Below are 24,524 nucleotides of genomic sequence, written 5' to 3'. Positions count from 1 at the left end.
TTTACCTCCTTGCGGCCTCAGAGCTAAAATGAGTTTGACACCCCTGGACTAAGGAGTTACAAATCTACTAAAAATTCCCGGCAACTCAATGTAGTTATGTAAACACGACTATTTTTAACATTGAAAATGTAAATGCATCGCCACCACAGAATGAACTAGGCGTAGAGCAGTCTCAGCTGCAGAGGGCTAAAATTAGATTGTTTGACTAACTAACATGTAATTTTCTCCACAAATCACATGCATCTCAGGTCATTGCTATAAAGAGAATTTCCTGGCTATGTTTTGGTAAAGGAACACTTTGCACTATTATCTTTACAAAAAAAACCCAACTCAAATCAAGTTTTATATTATCATTTTTAATAGAACAATATGATATATAAACATTTGTCCAAGAAACATTTATCATATTCCAAGCAATACTTTCCAGTTTAAAATCACATAACATCCATGTTACCAATCAAACAAGTCAATATTAAAACCCAAATGTGCTTTCCGTTAAACGACGAGGACTGCTTACAATCCCTGCGACAAACCATTATGCTGTAGCTTTGTTTCACCAACAACGCGGTCGGTATAAGTGCACATTGCTGCATAAAGGATTAAAAACACTCACTTTTTAAAGTCCGAGCAGCAACATTGCTAGTTCAAATCCAATCTTTTAAAAAAAGATGGAAAATAGTCAATATAAAAGTAACCTGTACAAATGACAATTTTCTGTACAAAAAGCTTTTAAAATGCAGTTGTGGTGCAAATGGATGCAATATCTTTAAAAATTGGTGGAAAAGGTTTCGAAATGGTGACGCTATGTGCAGACTTGTTGTTTTAACATTGTAGCAGCTCATAATTCTTTTCAACATCTAAATTATTTGGATTAATTCAATAAAATATACAGAACCATACATAAATAACACTGAAAAGATAACCGAAAACTTGTCAAAAACTCTTCCCCAGCAAAAATAACGGCAGTAGAAAAATAACTAACTCCATACAAACTCATTTCAATCAAAACAACAAGGAAAAAAATAATGTGTAATACATCTATTTCATTAAAAAGTCTATATTAGTAGTTACAAACTAAGTGACAGTCCGAGAATGGTCATTGGAGGACAATTCAGATGCAGTGAGGTATTAGCTCTACATTCTGTTGTTCACATGCAGTTCTACTGAAAAAACTTGAGGCCTGCAACAAGGAAGAATTTCTCCAGAAAGATCTCCGAATCAAGAACAGCAATGTGGGCGGCGCGACCGATGAGAGAATTGGCTGTGTTGGGAAGCGCGTGGATGACATCATATCGCACAAGATTGCAGTCTTTGTTCTGAAGTACGGGCAGCAGCAGATTCTCAATCATCTCAGCGTACACGGGACCTGACAAGACAAAATTTGTCACTTGGTGTCTTACCATAAATTGTAAAAATATAAACAAGAAGAGAACCACCTTTGCCTCTCACTAAAAGGTAGGTGAAAAACTACCATTCAAATTTTCAAGAGTAAAACAGGAACAAAACAGTCTTAACATGTTTTTCTTAATAGTGCCTCATCTCACCAGTTTGCTTGTCTTTTAATGCGGTTTTGCACATCTCAATTCGTGCTGAATGATAAGGGACATAGCGATCCTGCAGCGAACCCACCAGCACCACATTCTTGAAAAACTGCAGACCTGCAGGTAACAACAAATCAGTTCAGTAATTAGCTATATACTGTCACACATTCTGTACATACTAACAAAAGCATGTGATTAAAAATCCCCCACTGCGAACCTGATTTCTTGCTGAGCTTATAGAGGAAAGTCTGTCGAGGATCTGAGTGGTCACGGCATGTCAGCTGCAGCAGTGACCCTGACTTTTTCCACTTCTGCATAAACCAAAGGCCTGGACACAATATGATATAAAACATCCTATCTAGTACAATTAATACTAATGTCAAACATGTTTTGTCACTCACCTGTATTGACCAAAGCAGAGCTGTTGTAGAGTGTGCCCAGGTGAGGTCCAGAAAGGGAAAGGAAGGTGTGCAACCTGCTCAGGTAACATTTAAACCTGGGCCTGGTCAGTACAGAGCGAACAATCAGGTTTCCCAGTGAGTGGCCCACAAAACTAAAATAAGACAAAAGCAAGTTAGAATGTAAATTATAGCATAACTCATATGACTGAACAAAACTTAAAAATACTTAAAAAGTTATTTAGTTGGAGGCACTTTACCTTATCTTTGACAACGTGAGGTTGTAAATTTGGATATACTGGACTATTTCATCCAGCAGTCGGTCTGTCATTGACTCAAAGTCAGCAAATGTATCATTCTGGGGATAAAAACACCAGTAAGCCCAGAAGCAAGTATGTAACTATAAATCCACTATGCATCTATGGTAACCTACTACTGAATAGTGATCAATTAATACAATCACCTGGTTTCTCTCCGACATTAGGAAGTCTATACGAGCACCAGGCAGCCCAAGCTCCAGGTAAGTCTTTACCAATCTCAGATCTGCACTGTTGCCTGGATCAATATAGAGGAACATCCACATGTATCTTGTATTACTACCACAGACTCGAATAAAAAAAGCATACTCTCAAGAAACTGGTGCTTACCGTCTAACCCATGTACACAAACTATGAGATGAATGCCTTCTTCACAGCTTTCATCTTCCTCTAAGCTGAAATAGGGCACACTGGATGCCAGCTCTGGTACTTCACTGTACAAGAAGCCTGGAAGCTTCAACTGCTTCATTTCTTCCTTAGCTTTGATGAACCTGAATAATCACATTTTATTAAAAGCATTTTTATGCATTTAAAGCCTTGTGTGGTATATAGGAACACAACTCACTCGTTCATCTGTGGTGTAGATGCACATTCGTACCACTGCAGATTACAAGAAACAGCTCGATGACGCCTTCCTGCACTTTGTCCAGCACTACTGGAGGCAGGATTGGAGCATATTGGAGCTTTAGATAAATCCTGCTCTTCGTGGACATGGCTGATGTCAAGATGTTCAAACAAAAGACGTGTCTCCTGACCAGCTGTGTCTCCAGTACTGGTAGATTCCTCATCAGCTACACCATTCACAAAGGCGTAGCCATCTCCTTCCTCGTAGTAGCCATTCTCAATCATTTCATGATCGCCTTCGTCCTCGTCTTCCTCAACCTGAGGTCCTGTTTGGATTCCCAGTGTGATTGCAGAAGTCTCCACTGGACTAATCTCGGACACATCTGTGCTGGAGCATGAGCCAAAATAGTTCTCTACCATGCCGCGTTTTACTAGATCAGTGCTACTGGTGGCAGAGTTACTTGAGTGACACGCAGTTTGAGGTTCACTTCGAGACTCTTTACTGGCCTCTGCCTCCTCCAGTTTAACTTCAGGATTACCGAGCATTTTGGGGTCCATTTCCAAATCGAATATAGGTTTTACAAGTTGGGGATCTACCACTGTAGCATCAGTGACAGTTTTATTTTCGTTATCCCCAGAGAACACAACACTCTGCTCCTGGACCACTATACTAGACCGCCTGCAAAATACGTCACCTCCACCAGATCCTCTATCAGAACCTTCCCCTTCGTCGTCTGACGGCAAGGAGTTAATGGAAGTGAGCGATGACTGAACACCCCTGGCAGTAGAAGTATCTTCTGAATGAAGAAACTCTGCTGCGCCACCAGGCTGCTGCATTGGACTTGACTGAACGGGCCTATGCGTAGAACTCACAGGGGTCATCCCGGGCTGTGGGCCAGCAATAGATGATTCAACCACACCGAGCCCTACACAAGTCTGTGAGCCTGAAACATGCTGAGTTGCAAAGGAGCTGGACTCACTCTCGATTCCTGAGTCTGAGAGGCGGGAAGAGGCACTCGGGGCTGTTATATCGGGCAGCCTGATACAATCACTCTTTACCTGTACTGACACCAGACAGGAATGCTGGCTATGGTGTCTTGTCATGACCACACACTGACTGGAGTCACATTCTGTCTGTGTAATATCTGGAGTATTGCTTTTAATAGCACCTTCAGTCTGAGCTGGTCCAACAACTGTGATTTTGCCACTTTGGTTATTCAGTCTTGGTTTAACCTCAATTTGCTTAGGTTCAGCAAAACACTGCGTCAGCTTTTGGTTACTATGGTCACCATCGTCATCTTTGTTCAGAGACTGTTGGCACATAGAGACAGTGCCAGTGCCTGTCTGAAGACAAGCAACTGTAGAAGTTCTATTGTCATTCGAGACACAATCAACAACACTCTGCACAAAGTGTGCTGATGAGGCAACAAGGTCAGAATAAGAACTACTCCGTAAACAACTAATAGAGTCCACCTGCAAGGCATCTTGGTCCTCTTCTAAGTTCAGGGGAGCCTCCCCTTCCTTGTACTTGGTGCTAGGGTCAGTGAAAGGAGCTTTGAGGTTCTTATAACCCACCAGAACCACAGAGTCCTTAGATCCATGTCTGATGAGCTTCTTGGAATTATCAGTTTTTGCATTTTTCTTCAGTTTAACAGATTTGCCTTTGGATTTTGGAGGTGGATCAAAGTTGTCAGACCAGGTCTTATTTAAGGGGGCACACTGGGAATCAGGTGGTAAAGCGCTGGCTGCTGCAACACAGTCTTTAGAACTGAATTTGTCTGTTTTGCTCAGCACTGAGCCCGTCCGTGTATTGTGCAAGCCCAGCCAAGGTCCATCCCGATCTGGTGAACATACAAAAATAAATAAATCTGGTTTAAAACCATTCAGTCTATTTAAATATTCTTTACTTCTCGCGGACCTTCAGTGATCGAATCTAGGTAACGATCCTCAAAAATGATAGGGAGAGAGCTGACGTCACCATCCAGGTCTGCACATTCCACTGGAAGCGGAGGCAAAGAAAGAAAGTAACTGGAACCTTTGATGGCGTTAGTCATCTGTTGGTGACTGTGAGCACTGACAAGAAAGGAGATAACAGGAGGTCAGAGGGGGAAAACATGGTATCCAATAATTGGATATCATTTTAGTATTACAGATGAGTCATTGGAACATACTGTAACTCCTGATAGGCCAAAGCAGACTGTCTTGGATGCTCAAGACAGAAGAAAGCCTCAGCAAATCGCCTCACCTGAAACAACGAGTGTTAATTAAGTCAAGATTAAGTTTCATTCTCCAACAACAGAAAGTTTTATGAGATAACATTATTCCAGGATACTCGTCTAATATTTAAGTACCTATTGTATTTATGAAGTTTGAACTCACTCTTAGTGTGTGGTGTTCGACAGCCAGAAGGGCAGCAACTTTCTCCTGCAGCGATACAACCTCCATAAACTGTCCCCACAGAGCCATGAGCAGAGAGCAGAGTTGAGCCAGATTCATGTTAACTAGCTCTGCCAACTCATCAGGAGACTCTGCTTTTTGCTATAGAATAAGAAAAAAGGATACAACCTGAGTCACACATACCAATATCAAAACAATACATGATAACCAAATGTTACAAATAAATTATAATAGATATTAATTTATAAGGCATTTGGTCTGTAGTCTCAATGTGATGTGACACTGCAAACACATGTTTGTCATCATGAGAGCAAAGAAAATGGTTGGATTATTCAGCAGATCCTACCTTCACTTGCTCACACAACTCAACTAAACGGGCCTCCAAGTCAAGTTTTTCTGAGGAGACATGGAACAGTATCACACTTGTGATTACTTTTGTACCTTATTTAGTGACTACAAATGTCTGAGAAAGATATGAGAATGAAGAACGATGTGTTAGACAATACTGGTGTGAAAAAAAGTATAGAAGACTATCTCTTAGATAATATGGTGAGATCAGAGACAGTGTTAGAAAAAGCTGAGGTGAAGGCAATAACCTGATTTTAAATGTAGATAAAGAGATAGTAGGAAAAAGGTGGCAGCAGGTGAATTCTATCAGCACACTGACGTGGACAGTGGAATTTTGTTCCTACAGGAAGAGAACTGGAGTGAAGAGGAAAAAGGAGAGAAAGGCAGGCTGGTTTAAGGTATGGTGAGGGCAGGACATACCTATGTAGACGTGCCTTTGACTTCGGGGATAGGGTCTTCTTAGTACTCTCTCATAAAGGACTTGCATGCTGGGCTTGGCTAGTAAGATTGCACATATAGGCATGTTTAACCTTTTATTACTTTGTCCTTTTGTGATAGTTTAGTATCTATCCACGAGTGCAGATTAGTTTTTGTAAGCCATTGTATTTTTAAGACATAACCTTATCTGTGCTTGAAAGTTGTCATGATTTGGATTTTGTTTACTGGGCTAACAGAGCATTTAATGAATATGAAATTACATACTTTTGATGGGTCTGTGAATACACATCATTTTTATTTAGGTGAAATGGTATGAGAATATGACTTAACTAAATATCATTGCTGAAAAACATGATACAAAATATGAGCATGTATGCAAAAAACAGCTGAGGCAGAGGACAAAATAAACTATTTGATTAATGTTATAAAGCAATTTTACATGCATTGCGGATGGATGAGCAACAGGAATGTATTTTACCTAGTTCCATACGATGGGAGGAAGGCAGGTCCTTGGTGATGGAGGTGAAGTAGTCAAACAGGCCCTGGTAGGCTAATAGGAGAGTGGAGCAGAGGTTTTGGTGGAGGCTGAGGGCATGCTGCACACAATGGTCAGATACCAGGAATGACCTTCCCTGCAGGACCAGAATAGAAAATAGAAGACAATATAAATTGCTGAACTCACTCACTTTTCCACACAAAGCTATGACATTACTAACAAAATAATTTAGTTTTTTTACGTACATCTTGCGAAACCTGCTTGACATAACTGCTGCCAAACACAACGTTCTCTAAAGGTGGGATGACAGAGTCTTTGCTCTGTGCTGGAGAATTGCGATTAAGCCACGTGGTTTTTACTGGCCGTGGAAAACTAGGCAACAGAGGAAAGGAAAAAATTCAAAAGCTGCGTTATACCCCTTTAAAACAGTAACATGTTCAAATGGAAATATTTGTGTGTTGATAATATTTGTTGAGTTCTGTTGCAGTTTTACCTGATAAGTGGTTGATGTAGTGCCACTAGGGAGGCGTGGATGGCTACAGACATGACAGACAGGTGGAAGTAGTCAAACATGACATTGATGTGCTGGTGGATGCCACGCTGAAGGCTCAAGTGCAAACGAAGTGTGCGGCCACTTATGTTCTGTAAAGAGCTCGGGTCACCTGGTCTAGAGATAGGAAACACAAAGAACATATACATCATTAGCACAGAGGACAATAGCCTACATTAAAATTGCACTGCAACTGAAGTTATCAACACTTACGTGTAATCTCCATCAGTGAAGTACAGATCCAGAAGAAGCTGGAAATCCATATCACTGAGCAACTCTTCCACCTGAGGTTTAAAAAGGTACTTAGAGGCATCCAGTGTGGAAACAAGGAATGTCATGTGTATTTGGCCCAGTCAGCTGATACAGCTATATTTGTTTGCTTGGATGTAATCTCTGAACAACTCTCTGCTGCCCCCTCATGTCTATCAAATACCTTTTCCCAAATTTTTGTTGACTATATAGCATATAGAAAAAGATCAGTAAATATTTTGAGTGTCATCAACTCTGACTTAAATACGGGTCTCAAATGTACAGTATATGTAGAAGAAAGCTAAAACGTTCGTCCCTTGCCACATCGCGCTTCAAATATTGCGGCTTCACAACATCACAGATTTGTTTAATAATATTATCATGTTTTTAAAGTATATTCCACAACATTTTTCGGCTAAAATAAGCATTTTATAGCATAAAATAGACTTGAACTAAAAATATCAATACTACAGTAGTACTTGCCACTAGAAGAGACCAAACCAATCAGAGCGTGCTGTTCTGCATTGTGGCCACTGATTGGCTCAAGAGTGTAACGGTGACTAAAGAGTATTATTTCATGTCTAGAGGGCTCTCATAATGTTTAAAAAAATGTGTTCAATTCATAATGTTTCTTCTTTGCGGCAATTTGTTTATCCCAGTCAAATCTGGAACCAATTAACAGCGATAGACGAGGAACGGCTGTATTCAGAAACAAGAACCAAAACTGTGTCAACTCATACTGATTGAACTAATCTGCAGTAAATTGATTCCTGAAGAAAGAGTGTGACCGCAAGAGCACGGACAATTCTGTGTTTGATTGATTGATTGAGACTTTTATTAGTAGGTTGCACAGTGAAGTACATATTCTGTACAATTGACCACTAAATGGTAACACCCCAATAAGTTTTTCAACTTGTTTAAGTCATGATACAGATATATACTATCAGATATATACTATCATCATAATACAGTCATCACACAAGATAATCACATTGAATTATTTACATTATTTATAATCCAGGGTGTGGAGGGGGGCACCGGATGTAAGTGTCAAAAAGACAGCCAAAAGAGTTTGATATGAGAATAAATCTAAAGTTAAAATATAGGGTAGAAATGCATCCATTTGCAGGAAATGTAGTCTTGATTTTCAAAATTTTCTTTCAAGGCTTGCATGTCTACATTAAAACATTCTTCTTCATACTGCATTAATATATGCTACTTTTAAACTTTCATGCAGAGAAGGAAATCACAACTAAATAGATAACTAATTTTTTCAGACGGTGTTGATCTGGAAATCTTTGCCTCGGCAACAGTGAGGTCCTAAGAGGCCCACAGCCTCAATAAGGTGCCAGAGTGCAGGGAGTCCCCAGAAATAAATAATTTGTATCAAAAATAACTATGATATAATAATAAAATACATATTCCACTGTAGATATAACAAAATAAAACCTATATTATTCTGTGACAATTACACAAAAATGTTTAGTGACATGTTGCAAATATTTTTTAAATTGAAATAACATGATTCTTTTTAAAAGAACATATGAAAGTATATATATATGTCAACCAGTGACAAATACAAGAAAACCAAGTCCAATTAAACTGTGCATTGTACAATTTTGCAACCATCAATTATGAACATTAGCCAATAGTTTGCAGAAAAATAACCATATCTGCTTTTTCAGTAAAGGTCTTCTTGACTAATTACAGTTTCTCTAGCTATGGAGAACACTTCTCAGACAGCTGGGAGGTGTGCAGCCTCTGAGTCAGTCAGATGCTGTCTAGTCAGGTAATGCATAAGAAAAACTAATTTCACGCTTACAGTTAATAATCTCATGTTATACAATGAAGCGCTAACATGATATGCATTGTTAGTTAGTTACAGTACCTGCAGTATTAGCAGAAGACAAAGTGCTCATGTGCCACTGCTGCTAATGGAGATTCACTTTCAGCTCAAAGGGGATCGAAAAAGCGCCATTCATTCAAAGTTATCATATGCAGTTAACCCTAATATTTCTGGTATTATTTCCTCCCTTTAATGCAATAAGCACTTTGCAAGTATTGTAAGTTGCATATATGTCATCCTTTCCAGCGAATAATTCTCGAGGGTTCAGGCTACTTTGGCGCCACGTGTGGTGATGTTATACCCACCCACAGGAATCGTTAACACAATCGGCAAAAGATTCCCAGGAATCGAGACACTGGAAAACGATTGTCAACAACAACCAGTTTCCATTCCCATCTATACTATAGCACAGATCCTTGCAGGATGGGAGCAGCCTCATCCTAAAAATATTGGCCTAGTTTTAATACAGACCGGGGAAGAGAAGATTTTGTGTCCATTGTCATATATCGTCTATAGGGCAGATGCAACAACAGATGATGTTTCTATGTGGCCAAACGACACAACCTACCTTCTTCTCATCCAGCAGCATCATGACTTTGAAGACTAGCACATCGTTGACAACAACCTCTTCATTCTTGTACAGAATTTGAAATGTTTTGCTGGAGATGACGTCGTCTTGGACCAAAGCAGGAAATGCAAGATCAGAGCCTGGACACAAAAAACACTGTTCTTAATGCGTGTGGTGATTGTAAAAACATTCAGTGGTCATAACCGAGATGTTTGCTAATCCATCCATCCTTCCATCTTCTTCCGCTTATCCGAAGTCGGGTCGCGGGGGCAGCAGCCTAAGAAGGGAAGCCCAGACTTCCCTCTCCCCAGCCACTTCACCCTGCTCATCCCGGGGGATCCCGAGGCGTTCCCAGGCCAGCCGGGAGACATAGTCTTCCCAACGTGTCCTGGGTCTTCCCCGTGGCCTCCTACCGGTCGGACGTGCCCTAAACACCTCCCTTGGGAGGCTTTCGGGTGGCATCCGGACCGATGACCAAACCACCTCATCTGGCTCCCCTCGATGTTTGCTAACGTACTTGACTAATTATAGACACTTGATCTGTTGTTGTGAATTCACATGGACCCATTAGTATGTTACAAACAGTTGAAGGACTACAGGCTGAAATCAGGAAAAAATACCCTCAATACAACTTTTACATTTTATTTTTTAGTCCTGTCCAGCTTCTCAGGCAAATCATATTGTTGATGTAAATGCCCATATCGGCTGTACAAATTTACTTTACAAAAGAGAAGTGTGGGATACTTCTGTTGTTGCCTTATTTGTATTTTACTTTAATAAATGTAATTATATTATCATTTGGTGCAGCCGGGCCGTAGCAGGAGGGGATAGAAAGAGAAAAAAAGGAAGACAGAGGGGGAAATTGTGGGGACAAGAAGGGGATAAGACAGAGAGACAAAAACAACAGCAAACACAACAATGGCAACAATAGAAAATATCAGCAAATATGATATGTAACAGTAATACGAAATATGATAGTAAAAGTGATAGCAAAGAAGCAGTTAGTGAAATAAATAATACAGAAATGAGAATGAACATTACACTACAAATGGAGAAATACATTTACCAATAGAAATAGCACCATTGATAATGAATAATAACAATAATTTACCTCTATTATCAACAATACAATTGTTTGAATGCAACAATACATATATGTAATGATAACTTGAAATACAAAAGAAAGCAGATAAATGGACTCTGTCCCATTAAGCACCAGTTCCATTGGCAGCAAAACAGGCCAATACTAACACCACCATGCTTGACGGTGGAAATGGTGTTCCTGGGATTAAAGGCCTCACCTTTTCTCCTACAAACATATTGCTGGGTATTGTGGCCAAACAGATCAATTTGTTTCATCTGACCACAGAACTTTCCTCCAGAAGGTCTTATCTTTGTCCACGTGATGTCAGATGAAACAAAAATTGAGCTGTTTGGCCACAATACCTAGCAATATGTTTGGAGGAGAAAATGTGAGGCCTTTAATCCCAGGAACACCACGCCTCCCGTCAAGCATGGTGGTGGTAGTATTATGCTCTGGGCCTGTTTTGCTGCCAATGGAACTGATGCTTTAAATGGGACAATGAAAAAGGAGGATTACCTCCAAATTCTTCAGGACAACCTAAAATCATCAACCCGGAGGTTGGGTTTTGAGCGCAGTTGGGTGTTCCAACAGGACAATGACCCCAAACACACGTCAAAAGTGGTAAAAAAAAATGGCTAGAATTAAGGTTTTAGAATGGCCTTCCCAAAGTCCTGACTTAAACGTGTGGATAATGCTGAAGAAACAAGTCCATGTCAGAAAACTAACACATTTAGCTGAACTGCACCAATTTTGTCAAGAGGAGTGGTCAAAAATTCAACCAGAAGCTTGTGGATGGCTACCAAAAGCGCCTTATTGCAGTGAAACCTGCCAAGGGACATGTAACCAAATATTAACACTGCTGTATGTATACTTTTGACCCAGCACATTTGGTTACATTTTCAGTAGACCCATAATAAATTCATAAAAGAACCAAACTTCATGAATGTTTTTGTGACCAACAAATATGTGCTCCAATCACTCTCACAAAAAAATAAGAGTTGTTGAAATTATTGGAAACTTTTGATCGCGACTGTATATACAAAAGTTCTCTGAACCTCCTGTTTTTTTCTTTGTTTTTACTGATGACAGCGTCTATGGGATTTTATACATATACTGTATGTATATATATATATATTAGGGATGTCCCGATCCAGGTTTTTGCACTTCCGATCAGATACCGATATTGTTTTTGCACTTCCGATCCGATACCGATACTGACCGATACCGTTACTGACCGATACTGGCCTATCCAAGCATGTATTAAAGTTTAAAGTTATTTAGCCTACTTAGTTGTCAGAATCATGTTGAAAAGGGTTTTAGTACTCTTGATAACAACTAGCCAGCTGAATTAGGTGAGTTTGAATAATACACAATGGTTGGTAACAAGACACTGACCTGTGTATTCAAGGATAAACACAAAATAGACAAAATTATACATGACAAACAGAAATGGCATCATTGAAACTAGGGCTGGGCGATATGGCCTTTTTTTAATATTGCGATATTTTAAGGCCATATTGCGATACACAATATATGTCTCGATATTTTGCCTTAGCCTTGAATGAACACTTGATGCATATAATCACAGCAGTATGATGATTCTGTGTTTTGATTGATTGATTGAGACTTTTATTAGTAGGTTGCACAGTGAAGTACATATTCTGTACAATTGACCACTAAATGGTAACACCCCAATAAGTTTTTCAACTTGTTTAAGTCATGATACAGATATATACTATCAGATATATACTATCATCATAATACAGTCATCACACAAGATAATCACATTGAATTATTTACATTATTTATAATCCAGGGTGTGGAGGGGGGCACCGGATGTAAGTGTCAAAAAGACAGCCAAAAGAGTTTGATATGAGAATAAATCTAAAGTTAAAATATAGGGTAGAAATGCATCCATTTGCAGGAAATGTAGTCTTGATTTTCAAAATTTTCTTTCAAGGCTTGCATGTCTACATTAAAACATTCTTCTTCATACTGCATTAATATATGCTACTTTTAAACTTTCATGCAGAGAAGGAAATCACAACTAAATAGATAACTAATTTTTTCAGACGGTGTTGATCTGGAAATCTTTGCCTCGACATTTTGATGGTGTGGGCGTGTGGCACCGAACGGAGATAAGTGTCTCGACAGACATTACAATATTTGAACAATGATGACGAAAACAGTTTTCTCTGTCGTGTCCGTGTGTCCAAAATTGTTATGCGCTTATTTTCTTATTTGATTTTGTGCGTGGCATAGATTTGCCGTGCGCAGAGGACGTTTGAGCAGGCGCGCACCTTAGCGGCTGCGCTAGCATCACAGCTAACGTTAGCCATGCTGCTACCTCTCTGCTCGGGGAGGACGTATACGTATGTGACGTATGACGTGACAGTATGTGACGTGTGTACATACTTGCCAACCTTGAGACCTCCAATTTCGGGAGGTGGGGGTTGGGGGGGTGGGTGCGGGGGGCGTGGTTAAGATGGGAGGAGTATATTTACAGCTAGAATTCACCAAGTCAAGTATTTCATATATATATATATATATATATATATATATATATATATCCCCGCGACCCCAAAGGTAATAAGCGGTAGAAAATGGATGGATATATATATATATATATATATATATATATATATATATATATAAATAAAAGAAATACTTGAATTTCAGTGTTCATTTATTTACACATATACACACACATAACACTCATCTACTCATTGTTGAGTTAAGGGTTGAATTGTCCATCCTTGTTCTATTCTCTGTCACTATCTTTCTAACCATGCTAAACAGCCTCTCTGATTATGCATTGCTGTGTGGCACGCACAAAAGTGCTTTCATCAAATGCACTAGATGGCAGTATTGTCCTGTTTAAGAGTGTCACAACATTGCTGTTTACAGCAGACGGACTGCTTTACTGTAGACGTTCTTTATATTGTGGGAAAGCGGACTCAGGTCCGCATGGAGCTGGAGGGGGCGTGGCCTCCAGCTCCGCCTGAATTTCGGGAGATTTTCGGGAGAAAATTTGTCCCGGGAGGTTTTCGGGAGAGGCGCTGAATTTCGGGAGTCTCCCGGGAAATCCGGGAGGGTTGGCAAGTATGCGTGTGTAAGAAGGTGCGCTCGCTGTCTGTGAGAGGGAGACACAGGAAAGAGTGAGAAGAGCCTGTCGTGTAATGCCAGCAGCTAAAAGCAACTGCGTGAGAATCCACACAGACCTGTGTTGTGTTGAAGGTGTGCTGGAAAATGCGGAACGGAAATTACGGAGCAGCAGAAAAGTGGAATGTATTATTTAAATCGATGCGTTGGAAAACACGGACCGGATTTTTTTTTCAAACTGGATCTGAATCTGCATTTTCCGAGGCCTTGCCGATACACATTTTTTGGCAAATATCGGCGGCCGATCCGATCCAAATATCGGATCGGGACATCCCTAATATATATATATATATATATATATATATATATATATATATATATATATATATATACACACACACATATACTGTATATATACATATACTGTATATACACATACATATACTGTGCATATATATATATATTGTATATACATACCTAAATGTGTATATGTATATGTATATACAGTTAGGTCCATAAATATTTGGACACTGACACAATTTTCAGTACTCCAGCTCTGTACAACACCACAATGGATTTGAAATGAAACAATCAAGATGTGCTTTAAGTGCAGACTTTGAGCTTTAATTTGAGGGTATTTACATCCAAATCAGGTGAACGGTGTAGGAATTACAACACATTGTGTATGTGCCTTCCACTTTTTAAGGGACCAAAAGTAATTGGACAATTGGCTACTCAGCTGTTCCATGACCAGGTGTGTGTTATTCCGTTGTTTTTTTCCCCATTTATTTCATTTACAAAGAGCAGATAAAAGGCCTAGATGTGGAGGGGAGGTCATCTCTCAATATGAAGTCCAAAGAGCTCTCACTATCAGTGAAGCAAGACATCATTAGGCTGAAAAATAGCAAAAACATTAGGTGTGGCCAAATCAACTGTTTGGTACACTCTTCAAAAGAGAGAACGCACTGCTGAGCTCAGCAACACCAAAAGACATGGAAGACCACGGAAAACAAGTGTGGTGGATGACAGACAAATCCCTTCCCTTGTCAAGAAAAAGCCCTTCACAACAGTTGGCCAGATGAAGAAAACTCTCCAGGAGGTAGGTGTATCGGTGTCCAAGTCAACAATTAAGAGAAGACTTCACCAGAGGAAATACAGAGGTTTCATCACAAGGTGTAAACCATTGATGAGCTTCAAAAACAGGAAGGCCTGATTAGAGTTTGCCAAGAAACATGTAAAAGAGCCTGTGCAGTTCTGGAACAACATCTTATGGACAGATGAGACAAAGATCAACTTGTAGCAGAATGATGGAAAGAGAAGAGTATGGAGGAGGGAAGGAACTGCTCAAAATCCAAAGCATGTCACCTCATCAGTGAAGCATGGTGGTGGTAGTGGCATGCATGGCTGCCAGTGGAACTGGATCCCTTCGATTTATTGTTGATGTGACAGCTGCCAAAATCAGCAGAATGAATTCTGAAGTGTTCCGGGCAATATTATCTGCTTATATTCAGCCAAATGCTTCAAAACTAATAGGACGGCGCTTCACAATGCAGATGGACACTGACCTAGGGCTGGGCGATATGGGCTTTTTTTTTTTTTTTAATATCGCGATATTTTAAGGCCATATCGCGATACACAATATATATCTCGATATTTTGCCTTAGCCTTGAATTAACACTTGATGCATATACAGTAGTCACAGCAGTATGATGATTCTATGTGTCTACATTAAAACATTCTTCTTCATACTACATTAATATATGCTACTTTTAAACTTTCATGCATAGAAGGAAATCACAACTAAAAAAATCACTATTTTTTTCATACGGTGTTGATCTGGAAATGTTTGCCTCGGCATTTTGATGGTGTGGGCGTGTGGCACCGAATGGAAATGTTGACATGCGGAGTAAGCACTCTTCATTCTCTAGCAGGTGACTTTTCAAATGATGCTACATATTAGCAGTAATGCTACTTTTTATAACAACTCTTTTGCCCCACACTTGACAAATTACGGTTGTCTGTTCGACATATTCCCACTTGAAGCCAAACCACCGCCAGACGATGGACCCCCTGCTGTTTTTTGGGGGAATTAATTCTTCCTTCATTTGTTACCAGATTCGCACCTTCTCTCTCTCGTATTACCACTCGCACGGCTGCGCTAGCATCACAGCTAACGTTACCCATGCTGCTACCTCTCTGCTCTGCGAGGGTGTATACGTATGTGACGTATAACGTGACAGTATGTGACGTATGTAAGAAGTTGCGCTTGTCTGTCTGGGAGAAGGAGACACAGGAAAGAGCGGGGAGTAACTGCGTGAGAACGTATACTCGAATATCACGATATAGTCATTTTCTATATCGCACAGAAACAAACCCGCGATATATCGAGTATATCGATATATCGCCCAGCCCTACACTGACCCGAAGCATACTGCGAAAGCAACCAAATCGTTTTTTAAGGCAAAGAAGTGGAATGTTGTGCAATGGCCAAGTCAATCACCTGACCTGAATCCGATTGAGCATGAATTTCCCTTGCTGAAGACAAAACTGAAGGGAAAATGACCAAACAAGAAGCAAGGAGGAAGTGAAGACTGCTGCAACAGAGGCCCGGCAGAGCATCACCAGCGACCAAACCCAGCGTCTGGTGATGTCTATGGGTTCCACACTTCAGGCTGTCATTGACTGCAAAGGATTTGCAACAAAGTATTAAAAAGTGACAATTTGATTTATGATTATGTTAGTTTGTCCAATTACTCTTGGTCCCTTAAAAAGTGGAAGGCACATATAAAATGTGTTGTAATTCCTACACCGTTCACCTAATTTGGATGTAAATACCCTCAAATTAAAGCTCAAAGTCTGCACTTAAAGCACATCTCAATTGTTTCATATCAAATCCATTGTGGTGTTGTACAAAGCTGGAATACTGAAAATTGTGTCAATGTCCAAATATTTATGGACCTAACTGTATGTATGTATGTATATATGTGTATATATATATATATATATATATATATTAAATATTATTAAAAAAAATTTAACATCCCCAAAAATGTATTATTTACCGCTTGGGTGAAGAAGACTGGCCTCAATTTTGTGCGGGACCCGTGGTGGTATCTTCAGATTGGCACGAATCTGGTAGAACCTGAAAAAAGTGACATTTGACATGCTGCCATGAGATATTAGCTCTGTCATGTTTGGTTTGCAGTGTCACGAGTACAGACACAAACCACACGCTCACTTCCTGTGGCTTCATTTGTAAAATGACACTAAACACTCTTGTCAATAAATAATGAGCACTTTCTTTTTGCAGTCACTCATGTAGAAAAGCTGAACTCTGAAGTGGAATTTCATTACACCACAAAAGACAAGCCTCTCATTTGTAAGACCTACAGCTTCAAAAGGTGTGCTTCATCCTTAGGGTTTACATACACATATCAAATGCTGCTCGCTGGTTGGATCTGCTCTTGGCCACTTTACACAAATATGTTTTGTAAAGATGGATTACATTTTTATTGAGAACTTTATATGGAGAACAAGGACATGTATCTTTTGCAATGTAAATGTGGTCTACAGGCTGTTTCTTGCTAGGGAGAATCACAGCCGGCATCTTCATATATATTCATTGTACAATCTGCCACTATGAAAGTATGAGCTCAGTGCTTTCAAACAACAAATGTGATTACTTGATGCGGCGTCCACCGCATAGAAGATTCTATACATAATTCCCAACAAGCATATAGTTTTGTTATATGTGTCTTCTACACTCTCTGCATTACACAACACGGATGACAAATATAACATGCTCCCAACTAATGCACAACAAATGAAGTAATGTGACAACAGGACACCCAATGTATTGGCAAGCTTTTCTGTAATAGATTGAGCAAAATATCTGAGGAAGCATTAGCAGATTACAATAGGCATGCAAACGCAACAAAGTACGGACAATTCAAACAACAGACTAACTCACCCTCTTTGGAACAGGTCCACATTGTAAAACTTGTGGAGCTCCACCGAGAACTCCACTGTGGCCTGGACTTCAGTCATGGTGGTTTCTACAGACTGGGCTGCCTGACATCATCTGGGACACATCTGAAGAAGGCCTGTTTAAAAACGACAAAACGAGTATGATTAAACGGCAATTGTGTAATAAAAAATAGTGGGAGACTATGACTAATAAGACAAAATAATGCAGTAAAATGTGTAACACCCACACCCTCATATATTTGTATACGTGTAAACCAGCTGATTCGGCCCCTTGCCTTTATCCCATTCTGCACGGGGACGCGAACCATGATCGCTCGTCTGAGAGACGAGTGTGCTGACTCCAGGTGGGGGAAATAATCTCATATATATTATATGCATCCTAATTCGGACATGGGTGATTGTAAAATCGATTAGTAAACATCAAAAATTTGTATTTTTTAAAATAAATAAAGTAGCATACAATTCTAAAATTTGGCTGACTTCAGCGAGCCACCTCACCAAACAATCCGACCAACTTCTTTATTGTAGGGTACTTACCGGTATGTTCCAGTTTTGCACACCATTTATTTTCTACCGCTTGTCCCTCTCGAGGTAGTGGGGGGGCTGGAGCCTATCCCAGCTGTTTTCAGGCGGAAGGTGAGATACACCCTGGACAAGTTGCCAACTCATCGCAGGGCCAACACAGATAGAAAGACAACATTCACACACTAGGGCCAATTTATTGTTACCAATCAACTTATCCCCAGGTGCATGTCTTTGGAGATGGGAGGAAGCCGGAGTACACGGAGGAAACCCAGATTGAGAACATGCAAACTCCACAGAAATTGTATCCCATTGGGTAGAGTTTTTTCTTGCCCTGATGTGGGATCTGAGCCGAGGATGTCGTTGTGGCTTGTGCAGCCCTTTGAGACACTTGTGATTAAGGGCTTTTTGAATAAACTTTGATTGATTGATTGATGATTCTTATCGTGAGGCACAAGCACTAACCCATGTACCACTGAGTTTTGCACACATTTCCATTGATTCAGTAAATGTCATGGAAATTAAATCAACTGTTTTTAAAAGTTGCAAGTGATTAATGCTAATTTAGCGAAACGAAAAGAAACATAAAACTTCATTAATATACATAAATTAAAGATGCATCAATAATGGATTTTTAATCAAATCATAGCTACTGAATCGTGATCTAATAGTGAGGTGCCCTAAGATTCGCACCTCTAGTGCTGACCACTGGGCTAAAAGCCCGAGCTGGCAGCCCAGCAGCCAGCACTACTACACTACGTTACTTATGTATATGAGAGATGTACAACTGTGTAATACAATTAAAGGAGAACGACTCACTACACTACTGTTTGCGTTGGCATCCATTTGTGTATGTACTTTAAATTTAATACACTGTACTGAGTATGTTGTATGCATCTTTAATTTTTTGTTCCATGGTTACCATTTGCAGTCATTGATACCTTTCAGTTGTGGATTAGAAAAAAAGGTAGTTTAGTGCAAAAACAACACTGCATCACAGGTGTGAGGTGATTTATCATAGTCGCCTATATTTAGGTGACCGTCAAAAAAAGCACATAATGTTGAGCTGAATTGAGTTTGTGTTTCTTTGGAACATGCATGCATACAACATGATACAGTACATCACAATTTCCAGTTTCTCTTTTCAACATGTTCGAAAAGGTGTAGGAAGAAGCAGAGCTTATTTAATCCTACCCCTTTTCCTTTACATAGCAGTTGCTAAAACGTTTGTTCTGTTCTCAATTTATTCACAATATACTCCATAAGTAATAACAATACAAATAAATAAACAATAATTAGTGAAGTAAGTTATATGTCATATGGTGAGATAAGTAAGACTATCTAGAAAATGAATGGATGGATGAAATAAATTGAGAATGTTTATCATGGTTCTTCTTCTTTGCACTTTGTGAACACTTTTAAGTTTGATGAGTTTCTTGAAGTGGATTATATTAGTACATTGTTTGATTGTTTTGCTTAATTCATTCCATAATTTAATTCCACATACTGATATACTGAAGGTCTTAAGTGTTTTAAATTAAGTTTTCTCCAAGATTATATTTCTCCTCTTTTGTTGAGAAGAATTGTTGTATATTCTTGGGTAGCAGATTGTAGTTTGCTTTGTGTATAATTTTAGCTGTTTACAAAATCACTATATTGTGGAATTTTAGTGTTTTCGATTCAATAAATAAAGGCTAGCTGAGATAGGCTCCAGCACCCCCCCGCAACCCTGAAAGGGACAAGTGGTAGAAAATGGATGGATGGATGGATGTTCTCTAATGTAGCATGTTAACTAGAGTCGTGGTCAGAAGTTTACATACATTTGTAAAGAACATAATGTCATTGCTGTCTTGAGTTTCCAATACTTTCTACAACTCTTATTTTTTGTGATAGAGTGATTGGAGCACATACTTGTTGGTCACAAAAAACATTCATGAAGTTTGGTTCTTTTAAGGGACGGCGTGGCGCAGTGGGAGAGTGGCCGTGCGCAACCCGAGGGTCCCTGGTTCAATCCCCACCTAGTACCAACCTCGTCATGTCCGTTGTGTCCTGAGCAAGACACTTCACCCTTGCTCCTGATGGGTGCTGGTAGCGCCTTGCATGGCAGCTCCCTCCATCAGTGTGTGAATGTGTGTGTGAATGGGTAAATGTGGAAGTAGTGTCAAAGCGCTTTGAGTACCTTGAAGGTAGAAAAGCGCTATACAAGTACAACCCATTTATCATTTATTATCATTTATGAATTTATTATGGGTCTACTGAAAATGTGACCAAATCTGCTGAGTCAAAAGTATACATACAGCAATTTTAAGATTTGGTTACATGTCCCTTGGCAAGTTTCACTGCAATAAGGCGCTTTTGGTAGCCATTCAAAAGCTTCTGGTTGAATTTTTTGACCACTCCTTTTGACAAAATTGGTGCAGTTCAGCTGAATGTGTTAGTTTTCTGACATGGACTTGTTTCTTCAGCACTTTCCACACGTTTAAGTCAGGACTTTGGGAAGGCCATTCTAAAACCTTGATTCTGGCTTGATTTAGCCATTCCTTTACCACTTTTGACGTGTGTTTGGGGTCGTTGTCATGTTGGAACACCCAACTGCGCCCAAGACCCAACCTCCGGGCTGATGATTTTAGGTTGTCCTGAAGAATTTGGAGGCAATCCTCCTTTTTCATTGTCTCATTTACTCTCTATAAAGCACCAGTTCCATTGGCAGCAAAACAGGCCCAGAGCATAATACTACCACCACCATGCTTGAAGGCATCACCTTTTCAAACATATTGCTGGGTATTGTGGCCAACCAGCTACATTTTTGTTTCATCTGACCACATAACTTTCCTCCAGAAGATCTTATCTTTGTCCATGTGGTGTCAGACGAAACAAAAAATTAGCAGTTTGGCCACAATACCCAGCAATATGTTTGGAGGAGAAAAGGTGAAGCCTTTAATCCCAGGAACACCATTCCTACAGTCAAACATGGTGGTAGTAATATTATGCTCTGGGCCTGTTTTGCTACCAATGGAACTGGTGCTTTACAGAGAGTAAATGGGACAATGAAAAAGGAGGATTACCTCCAAATTCTTCAGGACAACCTAAAATCATCAGCCCGGAGGTTGGGTCTTGGGCACAGTTGGGTGTTCCAACAGGACAATGACCCTAAACACACGTCAAAAGTGGTAAAGGAATGACTAAATCAGGCTAGAATTAAGGTTTTAGAATGGCCTTCCCAAAGTCCTGACTTAAACGTGTGGACAATGCTGAAGAAACAAGTCCATGTCAGAAAACCAACAAATTTAGCTGAAATGCACCAATTTTGTCAAGAGTGGTCAAATTTCAAGCAGAAGCTTGTGGATGGCTACCAAAAGTGCCTTATTGCAGTGAAACTTGCCAAGGGACATGTAACCAAATATTAACATTGCTGTATGTATACTTTTGACCCAGCAGATTTGGTCACATTTTCAGTAGACGCATAAGAAATTCATAAAAGAACCAAACTTCATGAATGTTGTTTTGTGACCAACAAGTGAGTCCTCCAATCACTCTATCACAAAAAAATAAGAGTTGTAGAAATTATTGGAAATTTAAGACAGCCATGACATTATGTTATTTACAACTTTTAACCACGACTGTATGTCTGACAACCAAAATAATAACTGGCTTCTTTTTTATAGGGTGGAAAAGAGTGTGGTTTTTGATTTTTAATTATTTACAATATTTACAATCCGGGGTGTGGGATGTTGTTAGGTTTGGTTGATATCAACACTTCAGTCATCAACAATTGCATCATCAGAGAAATGGACATTGGAACAGTGTAGGACTGACTTGGTAGGATATGTACAGCAAGTAGTGGACATAGAGAGAGAGATCACAAAGCATAATAATAAGTATCTAGATTTAATTATTTATATTTGATTATTTACAATCCGGGGAGGTGGGATGTGGAAGGGAGGGTGTTAGTTTAGGGTTGAATTTGCCTGGAGGTGTTAGTTTAGTGCAGTTTTGAAGGAGGTTAGAATGCACAATACTGTTGCTCATGGCCGTAGTAGAGATAAATGAATTTGCTCCTGACATTAGTCATGCACTAAATCAATGAATAATCCACTGAGAAGCAGGGTGACATTGCGGTTATATATGGCAACATGCATTGGAAACTTGTTGACATATACTGCAAATACTGGTTATGTGGGTAACAGCCTGATTTACAAGACGTGACACAGTATTTACAAACACCATTTGGTTTGTGTATTAATGAACTGACTTTTTTAAGACCAGTGTAATGGATATCTGCTTTGTTAGAGTATTTTTAAATCGTACCCCAAAATAGGTGCATTGAAGGCAACGTTAGTAGAAGTAGCCAAAATAGCCCTGGTCGTTGGGTAAACACAGAGCAACATTTAGTTTAATATCAATTAATGCTAAGACAAAGGCACCTAACTTGACTCCTCTTAAAAAACATTATTGATGGAATGACAACATAAATAACTACGAGCGCGTTATTTGTACATTGTTAGTGAAAAGACGTACTGGAGGCTAATAATATTAGCAGTGGCATCCTGCTCCTGCGCGTTACAAGTGTAGAGTCACCCTTAATTCGCTGAGGGCCCTCACAATACCATGTTGGTTTAATAAAGCAGTCTACACAAAAGTAATATTAGTTACAAACAATCACAATTGTGCTGTCAAGCTATCACGAGCAGCCATGCAGAAGCTAACATGCTAACACCAGCTACGTAGAAGCTAGCGACTCACCATTGCGCTGGCAAGCTAACATTAGCTAGCTAACCAACGTTAGCTCCGATTTCAATCCAGATTTCCTCTCGTCTCTCTTATGCTCCCAGGTGCCGACAGAAAAGCCGGACTAGGTCAGTCTATCTTCCGACAAACGATAAGAGGAGAGCCGCACAATGGATGAAAGACTGGCCATTTCCGCTGGAGAATGGAGGCAGCCTTGACTTTACGTGAGTGGCTGGCTGTCAGTGGCTGAAAGAGCTCGTTAGCGAGCCTTATACTGTGCGTTAATGCGCACATATTCTACTGGATTCACACACAAGGGAGGCGCATTTACTTCAGCTTTTCAACAGCGCTTTGAACAGTTTAATTGCAGCTGCATCCACTACCACTACTACTATTACTATTACTTACACATTTTACCATGAATTGATTAACGTGTACTCCGACTTAAACAAGTTGAAAAACGTATTCGGGTGTTACCATTTAGTGGTCAATTGTACGGAATATGTACTGTACTAATAAAAGTTTAAATCAATCAATCAATCAATCAAACTTCTACTAAAGTAATAATAATAATAATACAATTTTAACACCCAGAAAAGCATTCAGTTGCAATTTTCTTTTGTATGAAATGATATAGGGTGAAATCAAATCAAGCTTTATTTATAAAGTGCTTTTCATACATAAAAGAAATGCAACGCAAAGTGCTTTACGAACAATAGCCCAGTTTCTAGAGGCTAATCTTTCCTGTGATAAAATGGCAACCAAGGTAATCAAAAAGGTCAACCAACGAACAAGATTTCTCTACAGAATCTCCTCTCTGGTCAACAGAAACACCATGAAGATCGTAGCGCAGCGGTTCTTAACCTTGTTGGAGGTACCGAACCCCACCAGTTTCATATGCGCATTCACCGAACCCTTCTTTAGTGAAAAATAAAATGTTATTTTTTTTCAAATTCAAGACAAAGTTATATGTTTTTGGTAACACTTTAGTATGGGGAACATATTCTAAGTAACAAAGACTTAATTTAGAGTTATTTGGATACTAGGGGAACATATTCTAACTTAGAATATGTTCCCCTAGTATCCAAATAACTCTAAATTAAGTCTTTATTACTTAGAATTTCTAAGTAATAAAGACTTAATTTAGAGTTATTTGGTTAGGGTTAGGGTCAGGGTTAGAGGGTTAGGGTTATAACCCTCTAATGCCAATAAGGCATTAACAAGTACTTAATAATGACTAGTTAAGAGCCAATATGTTACTCATTTGCATGTTAATAAGCAACTAATTAATGGTGAATATGTTCCCCATACTAAATTGTTACCATGTTTTTTTTTACTGGTGTATAAAATGAACCGTGCATGAACATCACCTTGTTCAAACAACAAAAC

General features: G+C 39.5%; 1 protein-coding gene across 2 annotated transcripts; it reads right to left on the bottom strand.

Annotated features, from left to right (window-relative positions):
* Positions 1-335: 335 nt before the first annotated feature.
* Positions 336-23,387, bottom strand: fam135a (family with sequence similarity 135 member A). Of its 2 annotated transcripts, XM_061958833.1 has the most exons (21): positions 23,151-23,387; positions 17,869-18,001; positions 16,961-17,040; positions 9,713-9,852; positions 7,263-7,333; positions 6,993-7,166; positions 6,745-6,871; positions 6,482-6,635; positions 5,986-6,063; positions 5,564-5,613; positions 5,200-5,358; positions 4,992-5,065; positions 4,739-4,893; positions 2,822-4,661; positions 2,587-2,747; positions 2,403-2,494; positions 2,200-2,297; positions 1,943-2,094; positions 1,759-1,869; positions 1,545-1,658; positions 336-1,366 (listed from the first exon to the last, which is right to left on the bottom strand). In XM_061958833.1, the coding sequence occupies exons 2-21, from the start codon at positions 17,943-17,945 to the stop codon at positions 1,161-1,163; spliced, it is 4,113 nt and encodes a 1,370-aa protein (XP_061814817.1). In that variant the 5' UTR covers positions 17,946-18,001; positions 23,151-23,387; the 3' UTR covers positions 336-1,160. The 2 variants fall into 2 exon arrangements, with proteins under 2 accessions (XP_061814817.1, XP_061814818.1); XM_061958834.1 differs by lacking the exon at positions 5,986-6,063.
* Positions 23,388-24,524: the final 1,137 nt, after the last annotated feature.

The sequence above is a fragment of the Nerophis lumbriciformis genome, linkage group LG02 (genome assembly GCF_033978685.3).
Source record: "Nerophis lumbriciformis linkage group LG02, RoL_Nlum_v2.1, whole genome shotgun sequence".
Taxonomy (NCBI): domain Eukaryota; kingdom Metazoa; phylum Chordata; class Actinopteri; order Syngnathiformes; family Syngnathidae; genus Nerophis; species Nerophis lumbriciformis.
The sequence above is the reverse complement of the archived record's forward strand: the minus strand, read 5'-3'. Positions and strand labels throughout refer to the sequence as shown.